General features: G+C 45.3%; 1 protein-coding gene across 1 annotated transcript in view; it reads left to right on the forward strand.

Moving 5' to 3' along the window:
- RAB3GAP1 (RAB3 GTPase activating protein catalytic subunit 1) overlaps positions 1-16,656 on the forward strand; it is a 208,109-nt gene that overhangs the window by 33,173 nt on the left and 158,280 nt on the right. Inside the window, exons 6-7 of the mRNA XM_040358096.1 lie at positions 219-335; positions 15,817-15,982. Of these exons, the coding sequence (XP_040214030.1) occupies positions 219-335; positions 15,817-15,982 (283 nt within the window). The remainder of the gene's footprint in view (positions 1-218; positions 336-15,816; positions 15,983-16,656) is intronic.

Genomic DNA, 16,656 nt, shown 5'->3' on the forward strand with positions numbered 1-16,656 from the left:
CTGTCCTAGCTCTGACAGAGAAGTGTTGTCTATTGTTATTTATGAAATATACTGTATATTGCTGTAATGACACAAACAAGCCGAGTACAAAGGTGTCACATGTGTTCTTGTGAAATCTGGGCCAGGATGATTAATGAAGCTCCTGGCCGCAGGGTAGCCTCTGTAGAGTAGGAATGATGCTGAGTCTCTCGTTAATTAGGATTATGCATCTTTTCCAGGTACGGGCTGCGTGAATTTGTAGTCATGTCTCCATCGGCTAACGACGCCGTCATCAGCGAATCGAAGTGCAATCTCCTTCTGAGCTCCATGTCTATAGCTCTGGGGAACACAGGATGGTGAGTTACACAATACAATGTAAACACTGTACAAAAACTCCACTAAGCTGTATTTGTATGTAAACTGGGAACATAACATAAGGCTTCATCATTCTGGAAAAACTACAACCTGTTTTTATAAGAAGAAGAAAAAAATCATTCTGGGGTTTTAAAGCCTCTAACCCTTTTGAAGTATTTAGGTTTGGATTTATGAGTCTGCACAAGCAGCCTTCTGTTGTATTTTGGCCTTGATGCATTTTAAGGATAACATGAAAGTGCGCTCAATAAAAACCCTCAAAGACCAACTTACGGTATCCAGAGAAACCCATGCTTGTTTTGATCCGTCTTTATTAACCACTTAACCTCCGGAAGATTTACCCCCCCCCCCTTTGGTGACCAGGCCAATTTTTGCGATACGGCACGGTGTTACTTTTTTTTTTAACAGACATTTTATTAGACAAATCAGCATTACATTACAGAAATGTCAGAGAAATTACATCAATGCAGAAATCAGAGTGTCAGGAGTATACATCACTTCCAGGGGCAGAACTCAAGTAATCGGTAGCAAGTGAGGATTGGGTAAATATTAAAGCGGGGGTTCACCCTAAACATTTTTTTTTTTCCTAGCATGCCATCAAGCATACAAGCGTGAGCTACAGTATGCCTTTATTTTATTTTTTGGCGCCGTACTCAGTTTAATCCCGTAGTGAAGTTTCAGACTCCCCGCGGGGAGTAAGCGTTCCTATGCAGAGGGAAGATGATTGACGGCCAGCTAGGGCGCGTCACGCTTCCCGTAAATAGCCGAAATAGGACTTGGCTTTTCACGGCGCCTGCGCAGTCAGCTCCTAGTCTGTGCGCAGGCGCCGTATAGCGCCGTGAAGAGCCGAGACCTACTCCGGCTATTTTCGTGAAGCGTGACGCGCCATAGCCGGCCGTCAATCATCTTCCCTCTGCATAGGAACACCCATTCCCCGCGGGGAGTCTGAAACTTCACTACGGGATTAAACTGAGTACGGCGAAAAACAGAAAAAAATAAAGGCATACTGTAGCTCACGCTAGTATGCTGGATTTAATGGTAGAAACTTGTTGTTTAGAGTGAACCACCGTTTTAAGCTTACATACAAGAAAAGTATTTCTTGTCAGTTACGCTACAGCTACTTCAAACAACACTTAACAGTAGTATAAACGTAGGAGTAAAAAAAAAAAGGGGGACGGGACCAAAACAACAACCGTCAGAGGGGGGGGGTGTCCAACATCCTGCACACTTAGTCTGCAGGGGGGGGGGGGGATCAAGGGAAGCGCAGGTCTCCATCCAGCTAGACCAGATTTTGTCAAACTTCCCCGGGCACTGTCTATTTTCATAAGTCAACCTGTACAAGGGCAGGACTGAATTCACTGAGCGCTGCCAGGAAACACAGGTCCTCAGATTTCCATTTCAGCAGAATAAGCATAAAATGGGGAGAAGGTAAGGCGTAGTTTACAGAACCTATCCCCCGCCACGTCCTCCAGATGGCTCAGTAACAGAACTGTTGGGTCGACCAGGACGCTTGTCCCACTCACATCAGTCACTGTGTTACTTTAAAGTGGTAGTAAACTGTGTACAACCACTTTTACCTACAGGTAAGCCTATATTAAGGCTTACCCGTAGGTGCTGGAAATATGTATTTACAATATGCGCAGAAAGGGCCATGATCGCATTTCTAAAGGGATCGTGCTGTGACTGGCGGCTCCCGTGCTCATGTGGGGGAGTGATGTCACACGACTTCGGCCAGTCACAGAGCCGGAATCCGCTCCGGGGCCCCTAAAGGAAGAGGGGTGATGATGGACGCTTCCAGTCAGCGGGGACAGCGGTGACATAGCAGGCTTAGTTTTCAGGTAAGTGACACATAATGGGCTACTATGCGATGCATAGTAGCCTATTATGCTTTACCTTTGCAGGGAAATAAAGAGGAAGTAAAACCCATCAGTGTGACAGTTTGCAAGCTTCACAGCACTGCGCGCCGTCAATGGCCAGGCAATGTTCTGGGACCTGTGTCCCAGAACATTGCCGGGAGGGAGGGGCCGCCTAGGGGGAGAGGAGGAGTCGCCTAGGCAGACCGAAGTCAGGAGGAAGATGGACAGGAAGTCCCACTCCAAACCAGGTACCCCCCCCAAAAAAAATGATCTGCCAATTGTGCCATGTCAGGGGGCGAGGCATACCATACTTAAAGGGGTTGTAAAGGTACATTTTTTTTTCTTCCTAAATAGCTTCCTTTACCTTAGTGCAGTCCTCCTTCACTTACCTCATCCTTCCATTTTGCTTTTAAATGTCCTTATTTCTTCTGAGAAATCCTCACTTCCTGTTCTTCTGTCTGTAACTCCACACAGTAATGCAAGGCTTTCTCCCTGGTGTGGAGTGTCGTGCTCACCCCATCCCTTGGACTACGGGAGAGTCAGGACGCTCTCTAACACACAGCTCCTTTCTGGAACATAGAGAGCATCCTGACTCTCATGTAGTCCAAGGGAGGGGGCGAGCACGACACTCCAAACCAGGGAGAAAGCCTTGCATTACTGTGTGGAGTTACAGACATAAGAACAGGAAGTGAGGATTTTTCAGAAGAAATAAGGACATTTACAAGCAAAATGGAAGGATGAGGTAAGTGAAGGAGGACTGCACTAAAGTAAAGGAAGCTTTTTAGGAAGAAAACATTTTTTTACCTTTACAACCCCTTTAAGTATGGTATGCCTCGCCCCCTGACATGGCACAATTGGCAGATCATTTTTTTTGGGGGGGGGGGGGGGGTACCTGGTTTGGAGTGGGACTTCCTGTCCATCTTCCTCCTGACTTCAAAATGGAAGGATGAGGTAAGTGAAGGAGGACTGCACTAAGGTAATGGAAGCTATTTAGGAAAAACAATTGTACCTTTACAACCCCTTTAAGTGCACTTTTCCTTTTTTAAAGGGGTTGTAAAGGTACAATAAAAAAGAAAAAGAAAATGGCTTCCTTTACCTTCGTGCAGTCCTCCTTCACTTACCTCATCCTTACATTTTGCTTTTAAAGCGGGTGAAACTCTGCTTTAAGAATACTGGACTTCTGTTTATTGACCGTCAACCAGGTTTTCACACTGGAAGGCAACCATCAGAGTCTTCCAGGCCTGAGCTATAGTACTTTTGGCAGAGATAAAAGGTAGGAAGCCAATTTGGCCTCTGACCATATTTTTTGTGCATGGTGCTTGTATCACTGTTTGTTAACCCTTTCCTCTTTCCGGTTTTCATTTGATTGGTGGGGTAGTGAGGTGGAGGAAGCAGAGATGCACAGAATGAATAAAGCAGAATTAGGAATATAATTGCACTGCAGGTCGCCAGGTACAGCTTCCTCTCCAACAAGGAGAACAGCGATCAGCACAGTAGTGACATCACTTAATCTCACTCCAAATCTGGTGAGGTTAACAATCGGTGAGGCAGCAGCTCCTTATCCTCTTATCCGATCCCACACTGCAGGTATATTTTACTGCTATTAGACTGTAGACTGGGGGGGGGGGGGATTCAGGGAGAATTCTTACTAAAACTTTTAGGGTAGTGCTCAAGTGCAATTTATATTTTGTAGATGTGCCCTACTATATAAGTAGCACATTTTTTTTATTTCTTTTTTTATTGCTTTGTTATTCAAGTTCTTTTTAATTTGTACCTGTTCTTCTTACTGCCACTTCCTAACTCATCCAATTTTATTAGTTATTGGCTTCCACCAGTTTTACAATAAGATGAGGATTATTACAAAACTCTGCTGTGTAGTGCTAATATCACCCTGTATCACCCTGTGTAGCAACCTCGTGAGCTGCTGTATCGAGAGAGAGAAGGAATTTGTTATCATTCTCCGCTCACACTACAGGCATATTGTATGCTGATACTGCCTCTGGCACCATATAGTATGTCCATACTGCCTCTGGCATCATATGGTATGTCCATACTGCCTCTGGCACCATATAGTATGTCCATACTGCCTCTGGCACCATATAGTATGTCCATACTGCCTCTGGCACCATATGGTATGTCCATACTGCCTCTGGCACCATATGGTATGTCCATACTGCCTCTGGCACCATATGGTATGTCCATACTGCCTCTGGCACCATATAGTATATCCATACTGCCTCTGGCACCATATGGTATATCCATACTGCCTCTGGCACCATATGGTATGTCCATACTGCCTCTGGCACCATATGGTATGTCCATACTGCCTCTGGCACCATATGGTATGTCCATACTGCCTCTGGCACCATATGGTATGTCCATACTGCCTCTGGCACCATATGGTATGTCCATACTGCCTCTGGCACCATATGGTATGTCCATACTGCCGCTGGCACCATATGGTATGTCCATACTGCCTCTGGCAATAGGCTCTATGGCTGGGCGTAAATGGCTTGATAATAGGAACGCGGCCTCACAAATTTACACATTGCATTTAATATTCTGGGTTTTTCTGATGTAGGAGTGGGTGATGGCTAACACATCTGATCTCCCAAGGTGCTTGTTATCACATAGGCTTATTTTTAACTTGTCGCATGCTTGTGGTTTTCATAGAATAAGAATCACGGTGGGGTAACAGGATGCAGTAAGTAGAGAGCTCATGTCTTCAGTGTGGTGACGATTACCAGCAGTCTAAATGGCAGTCAGGAGTGGAAGCCTGTGACATGGAGATTGCAGACTAAGAAAAGCGTGGACACCAAACTATAAAGCCAGATTTTTGGCTGGTAGAAAAGCTCTCGTATTTCTGTTTTAACTGCGTAACTAAAATTAGTTCATATACATAGTTATTAGCAACAACAGGGTGATTGGGATTATGGCTGTACCCAAAACAAGGAAAAGTACATAAATATTTTAAAATATACATTTTATTACATAAAACATCAACACATATAAGATTCATTAAAATTATTAGCAGAGCATATTGCAGATTTGTTTTACTGGTCACTAAAAGCCGTATACATGGAGTGGTAAATACTAGATGTTGTATCCCTACATGTTTCGCCAACAATGGCTTCCTTAGGGGACTTGTAAGGACCACCAATTTTCATACAGCTCCAATAACAATAAGATCATATACAGTGGAACCTTGGATTACGAGCATAATCCGTTCCAGGAGAATGCTTGTAATCCAAAGCACTCACCTATCAAAGCGAGTTTCCCCATAGAAGTCAATGGAAACGAAGATAATTTGTTCCGTATTGACTTCTATGGCATGCAATACCGCACGTGACCAGAGGTGGGGGGCACCGGAGAGCCTCGAAAATACTCAGGGACAGCTTGGCTGATCGCCGAAACCCTCGGAAAGGTTCGGAAACCCTCGGGAATGGAGTATTTCTGAGTGATTCCTAATATTTTCCAACGGCTCAAAACATCTCATAACTGTTCCGAGTATCACTGGAGCTCGATGACGTCACACCTACAGCCACCCCCTTCTACAGTTAGAAACAGACATGAGGTCACACATAACCCCTTCAGCGCCCCCTTGTGGTTAACTCCCAAACTGCAATTGTCATTTTCACAGTAAACAATGCATTTTTTATGCATTTTTTGCTGTGAAAATGACAATAGTCCCAAAATGTGTCAAAATTGTCCGAAGTGTCTGCCATAATGTCGCAGTCACGAAAAAAATCGCTGATCGCCGCCATTAGTAGTAAAAAAAATTTTTTTTTATAAAAATGCAATAAAACTATCCCCTATTTTGCAAATGCTATAAATTTTGCGCAAACCAAACGATAAACGCTTATTGCGATTTTTTTATTTTACCAAAAATAGGTAGAAGAATACGTATCGGCCTAAACTGAAAAATATAGAATTTTTTTCAAAATTTGTTGCTCTATTTTTGTCTATAGCGCAAAAAATAAAAACCCCAGAGGTGAACAAATACCACCAAAAGAAATCTCTATTTGTGGGAAAAAAAGGACGCCAATTCTGTTTTTGGGAGCCACGTCGCTCGACCACGCAATTGTCAGTTAAAGCGACGCAGCGCCGAATCGCAAAAACTGGCCGGGTCCTTTAGCTGCCTAAAGGTCCGGGTCTTAAGTGGTTAAAAATAAAAGTTGCTCGTTATTCAAAACGTGTGTAAACCGAGGTTCCACTGTACAAGTTAGTAATTATATTTACAAATGCAACAAATGAAAGGAAAATCATATATCATGGTTTAATATGTCCCCTCTCCCACCAAACACACCAGAAGAGAATCAAAGGAAAACATTTGTTTTGCCTTTTTTTTTTTTTTTTAGCCTGGTCCACATATATCCCCTGTGGTTACACAGAACCCCCCCCCCCCCCTCCGTATTCTGTAGATTTGCCTGGTGTTTTCTTTTGATGCTCTTCTGGTGAGATTGGTGGGAGAAGGGACATGTTGAACCACGATATGATTTTCCTTTCATTTGTTATATTTGTAAATATAATTACTAACTTGTATATCATCTTATTGTTGTTAGAGCTGTATGTAGATTGTGGTCCTTATAAATGTCCTGAAGAAGCCATTGTTGGTGAAACATGTAGGGATACGACATCCAGTATTGACCACTCCATGTATACAGATATTGGTGACCAGTAAAACCATCTGTAATATGCTCTGCTAATAATTTTAATGAACTTTATATGTGTTGATGTTTTATGTAATAACATTTCTATTTTATAATATTTATATACTTTTCCTTGTTTTGGGAACCACCATAACCCCAATCACACTTTTGTTGCTATTACCAATTTAATAGGGATGAGGTGACGGATACTTTAGGGTCACTCAACCTATTCTCCCAGCTATTGAGTTCATATACACTCTGCACTCAATACAGCTTCTGACCTTTTTATATATACTGGGTGCTGAAGCCAAGGAATGGAGGACAATTGAAAATAAAGTGATCTAGCGCAAAAACATGAATAAAGTGCATAAATGAACCACTTGGTGAATAAATGCAAATGTATAAAGTGCACATGTGCAAATAATCCAAAAATGTAGAAAATAATATAGAAAAATGTGACCAAAGTTCATTTGGGGAATGCTCTGCATATAAAGTGTCCAATAATCCAAAAAAAAACAGAACAAGGACTCGGACTGATAGAAATTCATAGTGACCACCATACAGTGCAACAAACTCTGGATATCTTGAGAAAACTGGCTCTCTAGCCTCTCACCTCTAAAGCGCCTCCTCATGTCACTTCCACGATCCTCCTGCCCTCCAGCCACTCCCTACGCGTCACGTCACCTCACGTGACTTCGTCTGGTGAGGTAACGCGAAGGGAGTGGCCGGAGGCAGGAGGATCGCGGAAGTGACATGAGGAGGCGCTTTAGACGCCGCTCGTTTTTTGATTCATTTCATTCACTGCTTGTTTGTGGTAACAAAATGATACAAATTTTGTTTGGGTACAAGTGTTGTATGACCGCGCAATTTTCATTCAAAGTGCGACAGCGCTGAAAATTGGCCTGGGCAGGAAGGGGGTGCAAGTGCCTGGTATTGAAGTGGTTAATGTTTTTTTTTTTTTTTATCTCTACCTAGAATTCAGCTCTAAAAATATCCTATTAGTACCTATTAAACTTGCCTTGTACCCTGTGGACTTCCATTTATCAGGAAACTACCTGTCCCATCATGCTTTGCTGATCTCTGTACCCGCTCAGGCATCCCAGATGGCTCTGCCCCCAGCTGCTGCTACTACAAACACGGCAGAACGTTGTACTAGTGATTTGTGGCTGAACTAAATATTTTCCAGCAGGTCTTATCTCCTATAAATAGCCTGGATACATTATTCTTTATTACGACAGCCGCTTGAAAACCCCTGGGAGCCCTGTGCATGGCTCTCGCCTGAGGGCTGCTCCGTGTCCCAGTTAAATATGCACATATTTCATTGTATGAAAAGTTCCGGTATAGTGTTGTCACAATGCATTGTCAAACACATCACTTTGCTTTCCTTATTGGAGTTTCAGCAGCTTCCAAAACTGGCATGTCCCCAAGGAACCTGCCTTAACCCTTTCCATGACGGATGTGGTCTCATCATGCAAGTGCTAGACTATGGACTGCTGGCCGGGGCTCACAGGCTTTTACTGCACTTCTGCCATCCAAAGACATGCTGATCGTTTGTCCAGGCGGAAGCTGCAGAAAAACCCAGGTACTTTGAGCTATGGTGACACTTAAAGGGGTTGTAAAGCCTCGTGTTTTTTCACCTTAAAGCTGAGGTCCGACTCTTTGTATTTTTTTTTTTCTTTAAGTCAGCAGCTGCTAACTTTTAATGTAAGGACACTTGCCTGTCCAGAGCACCCGCGATGTCGGCACCCGAAGCCGAGCTATCGCTTTAAGTAGGGTTGTCCCGATACCACTTTTTTAGGACTGAGTATGAGTACCGATACTGTTTTTCAAGTAGTCGCCGATACCGAATACCGATACTTTTTTTTAAATGTGTCCCCAAATGCAGCCATTGTCTCCCCCATATCCAGACATGTCCCCCATATCCAGCCATTGTCACCCCCATATCCAGCCATTGTCTCCCCCATATCCAGCCATTGTCTCCCCCATATCCAGCCATTGTCTCCCCCATATCCAGCCATTGTCCCCCCCCCATATCCAGCCATTGTCCCCCCCCATATCCAGCCATTGTCCCCCCCCCATATCCAGCCATTGTCTCCCCCATATGCAGCCATTGTCTCCCCCATATGCAGCCATTGTCTCCCCCATATGCAGCCATTGTCTCCCCCATATCCAGCCATTGTCTCCCCCATATCCAGCCATTGTCTCCCCCATATCCAGCCATTGTCCCCCCCCCATATCCAGCCATTGTCCCCCCCCCCATATCCAGCCATTGTCTCCCCCATATGCAGCCATTGTCTCCCCCATATGCAGCCATTGTCTCCCCCATATGCAGCCATTGTCTCCCCCATATGCAGCCATTGTCTCCCCCATATGCAGCCATTGTCTCCCCCATATGCAGCCATTGTCTCCCCCATATGCAGCCATTGTCTCCCCCATATGCAGCCATTGTCTCCCCATATGCAGCCATTGTCTCCCCCATATGCAGCCATTGTCTCCCCCATATGCAGCCATTGTCTCCCCCATATGCAGCCATTGTCTCCCCCATATGCAGCCATTGTCCCCCCCATATCCAGCCATTGTCCCCCCCCCCCATATACAGCCATGTCCCCCATCCCCATATACAGCCATGTCCCCCATATACAGCCATGTCCCCCATATACAGCCATGTCCCCCATATGCAGCCATTGTCTCCCCCATATGCAGCCATTGTCCCAAATATCCAGCCATCGTCTCCCCCCATATCCAGCCATTGTCTCCCCCATATGCAGCCATCGTCTCCCCCCATATGCAGCCATCGTCTCCCCCCATATGCAGCCATCGTCTCCCCCCATATCCAGCCATCGTCTCCCCCCATATCCAGCCATCGTCTCCCCTCATATCCAGCCATCGTCTCCCCCCATATCCAGCCATCGTCTCCCCCCATATCCAGCCATTGTCTTCCCCCCCATATCCAGCCATTGTCTCCCCCCATATCCAGCGATGTCCCCCTTACCTGTATCCCGCTGCCGCCGAGCGCCGACTGGTAATACGCGCGGGAACATAACAGCTAAAGCTGTAATGATTCGCGCTGCGTATAGACACTCCCCCTTGCTCGGGATTGGACAGTTCACCCGAGCAAGGGGGAGTGTCTATACGCGGCGCGAATCATTACAGCTTTAGCTGTTATGTTCCCCGCGCGTATTAACCAGTCGGCGGCAGCGGGGATGCGGCGTAACAGAGCGGGATGCGGCGTAACGGCGGCGGCGGGGGGGGTCGATGGGGGGGAAGTATTCTATTTCGGTATCGGGGGTATTTGCGCGAGTACGAGTACTCCCGCAAATACTCGGAATCGCTCCCGATACCGATACTAGTATCGGTATCGGGACAACCCTAGCTTTAAGTTAAAGCGGTTGTATACCCGCATATGCAATTATTTTTTTTTTACACCTGCAAGGCAAAAGACCTATAGGTAGATTCAGGTACAAGAGCCTACAGTTACGGCGGCGTAGCTTAGCGTGTTTAGGCTACGCCGCCGTAAGTTAGCTAGGCAAGTACATGATTCACAATGTACTTGCCTGCTAAGTTACGACGGCGTAGCCTAAATCGGCGGGCGTAAGGGCGCCTAATTCAAATGTGTTGGAGGGGGGCTTGTTTTATGGTAATGAGGCTTGACCTCACATTTTTTTAAGTTTTTTCTCACTGCGCATGCGCCGGGCGCCTACATTTCCCAGTGTGCATTGCGGCTAAGTACGCCACACGGGCCTATTGATTTCAAAGTGGACGTAAATCTCGATTCACGGACGACTTACGCAAACGACGTAAAAAATTATGAATCTCGCGACGGGAACGGCGGCCATACTTTAACATTGTTATTCCACTAGGGCCTAGCTCTAACTTTACGCGGCCTATCTCTTACGTAAACGGCGTAAAAGTACTGCGTCAGCCGGGCGTACGTTCGTGAATCAACTCATTTACATATTCTACGCCGACCGCAATGGAAGCGCCACCTAGCGGCCATCCGAAATATTGCAATCTAAGATAGGACGGCGCAAGCCGTTCTATCTTAGATATGTTTAAGCGTATCTCTGTTTGAGCATACGCTTAAACATAAATCGGCGTCGATTCTGAGTTAGGTCGGCTTATCTACTGATAAGTCGGCCTAACTCTTTCTGAATCTACCTAATAATGAGCTAGTATGCACTGCATACTAGCTCATTATGAAATACTTGCCTCGGAACGAGGAGAAGAGAAACTTACCTGGTCCACGGCGAGCGAGATGTCATCTTGACTCGGCGTGTCTTCCGGGTATCGCCGCTCCAGCGCTGTGATTGGCTGGAGTGGCGATGTCGTCACTCCCGCGCGTGGGAGACTTTAATTCGGCAATGTCCGGTTGTTGCCGGTCCGTTAGCCGAGGATCCCCCCTGCGCGCATTGCGCATTGCGAGGGGAATATCTCCTAAACCGTACAGGTTTAGGAGATATTCTCTTTACCTACAGGTAAGCCTTATTATAGGCTTACCTGTAGGTAAAAGATTAAAAAAAGGGTATACAACCACTTTAAGCTTTGAGGGGAATTCCCCACAATTTGGGAGATTTTCACAAATTTCCTGCTGCTTCTCTAGGACAGGAATTGAGGGAAAATCTCCCCAGTGGTACACTGACAGCAAAAAAAGAACCTGTCAGGGGTATTAACTTTTCCCTACTCTATCCATATAAAAAAAAAAAAAAAGTTTTATTCTAAACCGAAATGGTAGTGAAAATTACATGAACATGTTAAATATTATAATGGCTGGATAATTGATATTGTGTTTACACCTCCCACCCACACATATACGGCCGGGTGGGCGCTTCCTCCTTCTGAGTGGACGTTCAGAAACGTCCCTCAGAAGGAGGGGGATTGCGTACGCGGATGCCCGCTCAATGGCACGATCCTGATGCGCTCGTGTCACCCAGACGCGCGCATCTCCGATCGGCAGGAGGGCTCTGTGGTTGGCGATCCTGATCACATGATGGCTGTGTCCAATCACAGCCGTGATGTGATGTAAATAGAGAGCTGGTTGCTAGGCGATCGGCTCTCCTTTCCTCACATGGAAGTTTTCAGTGAGGAGTGGAGAGCTTTTTTTTTTTTTTTTACACACACACTGATCCACCGGCCCAGTGTTCCTACATATGTCCCAACACAATGTAAACACACAAAGTCCCCAAAATAGTGTCCCCACATTTGTCCCCACACAGTAAAAACACCTGTCCCTCACATATGTAACAGTAAAATCATATGTACATGATCATCTGCGCACATCCTGTCCGTGATCACACAAATCAATTATTATACACTTAACAGGATTTTTTTTACATTTTTCATGTAACAGAATACATTTGGCTTAAATTGATGACAACATTTGATTTTATTGGATTTCTTTTAACCGCTTAAAGACCGAGTCGCGTATATATATACGTTGACACAATGCCTCCTGTGGGCAGATCGACGTGTGTATATATACGGGCCCTTTAAGATGCGGCATTGTGGGCGCACGCCGCAAGCTTTGTGAGTCCGATCGCAGGATACCCGTGATCGTCTCACGGAGAGGAAATACGGGGAAATGCTAATTTCCCCATTCTTTTTAGTGACAGGACACTGATCACCGCTCTCTTTAATCGGGAGTGGTGATCAGTGTGGTGTCACACACAGCCCATCCCCCCTAAGTTAGAATCACTCCCTTGGACACAGCGCCCCCTAGTGGTTACCCCATTCACTGCCAGTGTCTTTTTTTTTTTTTTTTTGCAGTAATCAGTGCATTTTTATAGCCCTGATCGCTGTATCAATGACAATGGTCCCAAAATGGAGTAAGATGTGTCCGCCATAATGTCGCAGTCACGATAAAAATCGCTGATCGCCACCATTACTAGTAAAAAAAAAAATATTAATAAAAATGGCATAATACTATCCCCTATTTTGTAGACGCTATAAATTTTGCGCAAACCAATCAATAAACACTTATTGCGTTGTTTTTTTTTTTTTTTTTACCAAAAATATGTAGAATACGTATCGACCTAAACTGAGGGAAAAAAAATTATTTTATATATTTTTTTGGGGATATTTATAATAGCAAAAAATAAAAAATATTGAATTTCTTTCAAAATTGTCGCTCTATTTTTGTTTATGTAGAAGCTGAAAGGATGGACAGCCGCACTTCCAAAAAAAACCCTTGGGTTGTCTTTATTAAAAACAGTGGATGGAAAATGCACTTCAAATAACAGCAAAGGGTGGGATACAGCCTACGCGTTTCGCACTGCGATCAGTGCTTAGTCATGGCTGTTTATAGTCATGTTAATAGCGCAAAAAAAAAATTTAACCGCAGAGATGATCAAATACCACCAAAATAAAGCTCTATTTGTGGGGGAAAAAAGGACGTCAATTTTGTTTGGAAGCCATGTCGCACGACCGCGCAATTGTCGGTAAAAGTGACGCAGTGCCGAATCGCAAAAAAGTGGCCTGGTCTTTGGCCAACCAAATGGTCCGGGGCTGAAGTGGTTAAAATGGAATGAAGAAAATATTGTGTTTTTCCCCAAATTTCCGCTCTTTTTTTTTTTTTTTTTTATATTGCAAAAAAAAACAAAAAAAAAAACCCTGGTCGTGAATAAATACCACCAAAAAGAAAGCTCTATTTGTGCAAACAAAATGATAAAAACGGCATTTAGGTACAGCGTGTAATGACCGCGCAATTGTCATTGAAAGTGCGAGAGCGCTAAAAGCTGAAAATTGGCCTGGGAAGGAAGGGTGGTAAAATTGCCCGGTATTGAAGTGGTTAATAGTTTTATTTTCCCATAGAAAAAGATTTAGGGCTAGATTCACATAGCCCGCCCTAACTTTGCGGCGGCGTAGTGTATCGTGTTTACACTACGCCGCCGTAAGTTAGCGAGGCAAGTACATGATTCACATAGTACTTGCCTGCTAAGTTACGGCGGTGTAGCCTAAAGCGGGCGGGCGTAAGGGCGCCTAATTCAAAATAGGCTGAGGGGGCGTGTTTAATGTTAATTTTGTTTCACCTGACGTGATTGATTTTTTTTTGGAACGGCGCATGCGCCGTCCGCCTACATATCCCAGTGTGCATTGCGGCAACGTACGCCGCACGGGCCTATTGGTTTCGACGTGGACGTAAATGACGTAAATCCCTTTTCACGGACGACTTACGCAAACAACGTAAAATATTCGAATTACATTTTTTTTTTTAAAGTGTATTTTTGTGCGTGTACTCGAGAGAAGAGCCGGACTGCAGGAGTTGGGAGTAGGCAGGCCTCCCCCAGAGGCAATCTGCCACCTTTCTCCATGCCCCGGGTGGCAATGGCGGGTGTGTGAGGGGGTCCTCCCACACAGCCCGCCCTACCTGCTCCACTTTGAAGCCCAACGGGGCAGAGGGACTCCCTATAAGGGAGTGAGAGGATCTCGCCCACTCAACCAGCCCCGTTAGTCCTTCGCCTCTCTTTTTTTAGAGACCGCGTGGTCAAAGTGCGTGCATGTTAACCAAATTTCGAGTGCGTGTAAGTGTGGTGTTTTTTTTTGTGGGAGGGGGGTGGGCGTACTAAGCGCAGGCTTACCTCGCATAGCACACCCACCGGGAGCCGGGCTGAGACCACCAAACTCAATTCACATGTAGCCGAGACCGGGATCCGAATCCCTAGCTGCAGAGGTGAATGGCTTGTCAGCGCAGTGCCAATCGCGTTGAGCCACCGCAGCTCCCTAACGGCGGCCATACTTAACATTACTATTCCAGCTATTTGATGGAATAACTTTAGGCCTGATAATGCGTTACGTAAACGGCGTATCTGTACAGCGTCGGCCGGGCGTACGTTCGTGAATAGGCGTATCTAGCGATTTACATATTCTACGCCGACCGCAATGGAAGCGCCACCTAGTGGTCAGCCTAAATATTCCACCCTAAGATAGGACGGCGCAAGCCGTCGTATCTTAGATAGGTTTAAGTGTATCTCTGTTTGAGAATACACTTAAACTTAGGACAGCGCAAATTCTACTGATACGCCGGCCTAACTCTTACTGAATCTGGCCCTACAAAAACTTACCTGAGCCCTTTCCATACCTTGTACCTGTGGCCAACCTTTGCACAACATCAGCTGTTGGCACAGACCCACTACAGGACTAGATCAGGGAAAGGATGAGATCTCAGGGACTGCTCTTTTCTTCTTCTTTTTTTTTCCCTTGTTCAGAACGATTCATTTAATGGCTCACTGAGGAGAAGGAGTAGCCACTCCTAGGGAACAATATTCAAATCTGAACTCATGTGCCTGGCAGTTAGAGACCTGGAGGCGCCGTCATTTGTAAGTAATCTTCCGCAGAAAGGGCTGTAGATTTTCCCAAATAGCATTTTGGTTATGTTAATGTGGCCATTTCACATGCAAATATTGCTTAATGGAGTTTTTTTCATTAACCCACTTGGCTGGCTTGCTGATATAATTCTATAAACTGGAAGATTAGTGCTCTCCAGATAGTAAATGACCTTTCTGGAAATGTACAAAGTGGCATTTGTTTCCCAGTAACCTGCAGTTGTTCTGCGTTTTTTAAATGTGCAGAATAAGCTTCTTGTATTGGGCTGTTTTTTTTTAATTTGCTTATTCTGATCCCGCTGGGTTCCTCTGCAGCTATATGCTGCCTCGTTCCCCAGGCGTGTGCGATTGTAGCACCTGGTGCTTCCACTTTTTATAATAAGGAATCAAAATAGCTGCAGAGGCAACTGAGGTGGGGGGGGGGTTGATGTTGCTGGTGGAGAGATCTGATAGCGGCTTCATGCCCAGGAGATAATGCGGTATGATTGTGGAGAGGGGGGCCGCGTGTGACCCACCTGCTGAAAATAGCAGGAGGCTCCTTGGGAGCTGCTCTCTCTACGTTTTTGCCATCCCGCTGTATGAATCGGTGCGAGACCTCCATCTCAGGGACGGATGGCGCTAATAAGTGTATTTGTTTTGCAGCCAAGTTCCAATCTTTGTGCAGATTCATCAGAAGTGGAGGAAACTTTACGTGGGCGAGTGCCAGGGGCCGGGAGTGCGGACAGACTTCGAGATGGTCCATTTAAGAAAAGTGCCCAATCAATACACGCACTTGTCGGGACTCCTGGACATCTTCAAATCCAAAATTGTATGTAGTTTTTCGCCAATGGGAGCAGACCGATGTTTCATATCCCCCCCCCCCCCCCAAATGTAGGATACAACTCATTAAATAAAGTTTTAGTGAAAGCCCAACTCTGATCTCAGATTCCAACTAGATAATCCTGCTCTAGGTAGGCCTGCCGACAACACTTCACACAGGTGAATGAATGAATGAATGAATGAATGAATGACTTGTATAGCGCAACGCATGCAAACTGAATCGCCTCTGGGCGCTTTTTCCAGCCAGCATCTGCTTGGCTGGTGCGGTCATTTTCACCCCGTAGGATCATGACACGCTAGGGACACACATATATACATATATACTGGGCCAATTTGGAGGAGATCCAATTTACCTACCAGCATGTCTTTGGAGTGTGGGAGGAAACCGGAGTACCCGGAGGAAACCCACGCAGACACAGGGAGAACATGCAAACTCCAGGCAGATGGTGTCGTGGTTGGGATTTGAACCAGCGAACCTTTTTCTGCTAGGCGAAAGTGCTACTCACTGCACCACTGTGCTGCCCTCTCAGGTGTCAGCTCAGTTCGTCAGACTGAAACGATAAGTTCACTTTTCTAATAAAAAAAATAATAAATGCACATCTTTTAGCAGTTAAAGTGGAGGTTCACCCTAAAAATGATTTTTTTACATAAAAAAGTACAATA

The sequence above is a fragment of the Rana temporaria genome, chromosome 6 (genome assembly GCF_905171775.1).
Source record: "Rana temporaria chromosome 6, aRanTem1.1, whole genome shotgun sequence".
In the NCBI taxonomy this organism is placed as follows: domain Eukaryota; kingdom Metazoa; phylum Chordata; class Amphibia; order Anura; family Ranidae; genus Rana; species Rana temporaria.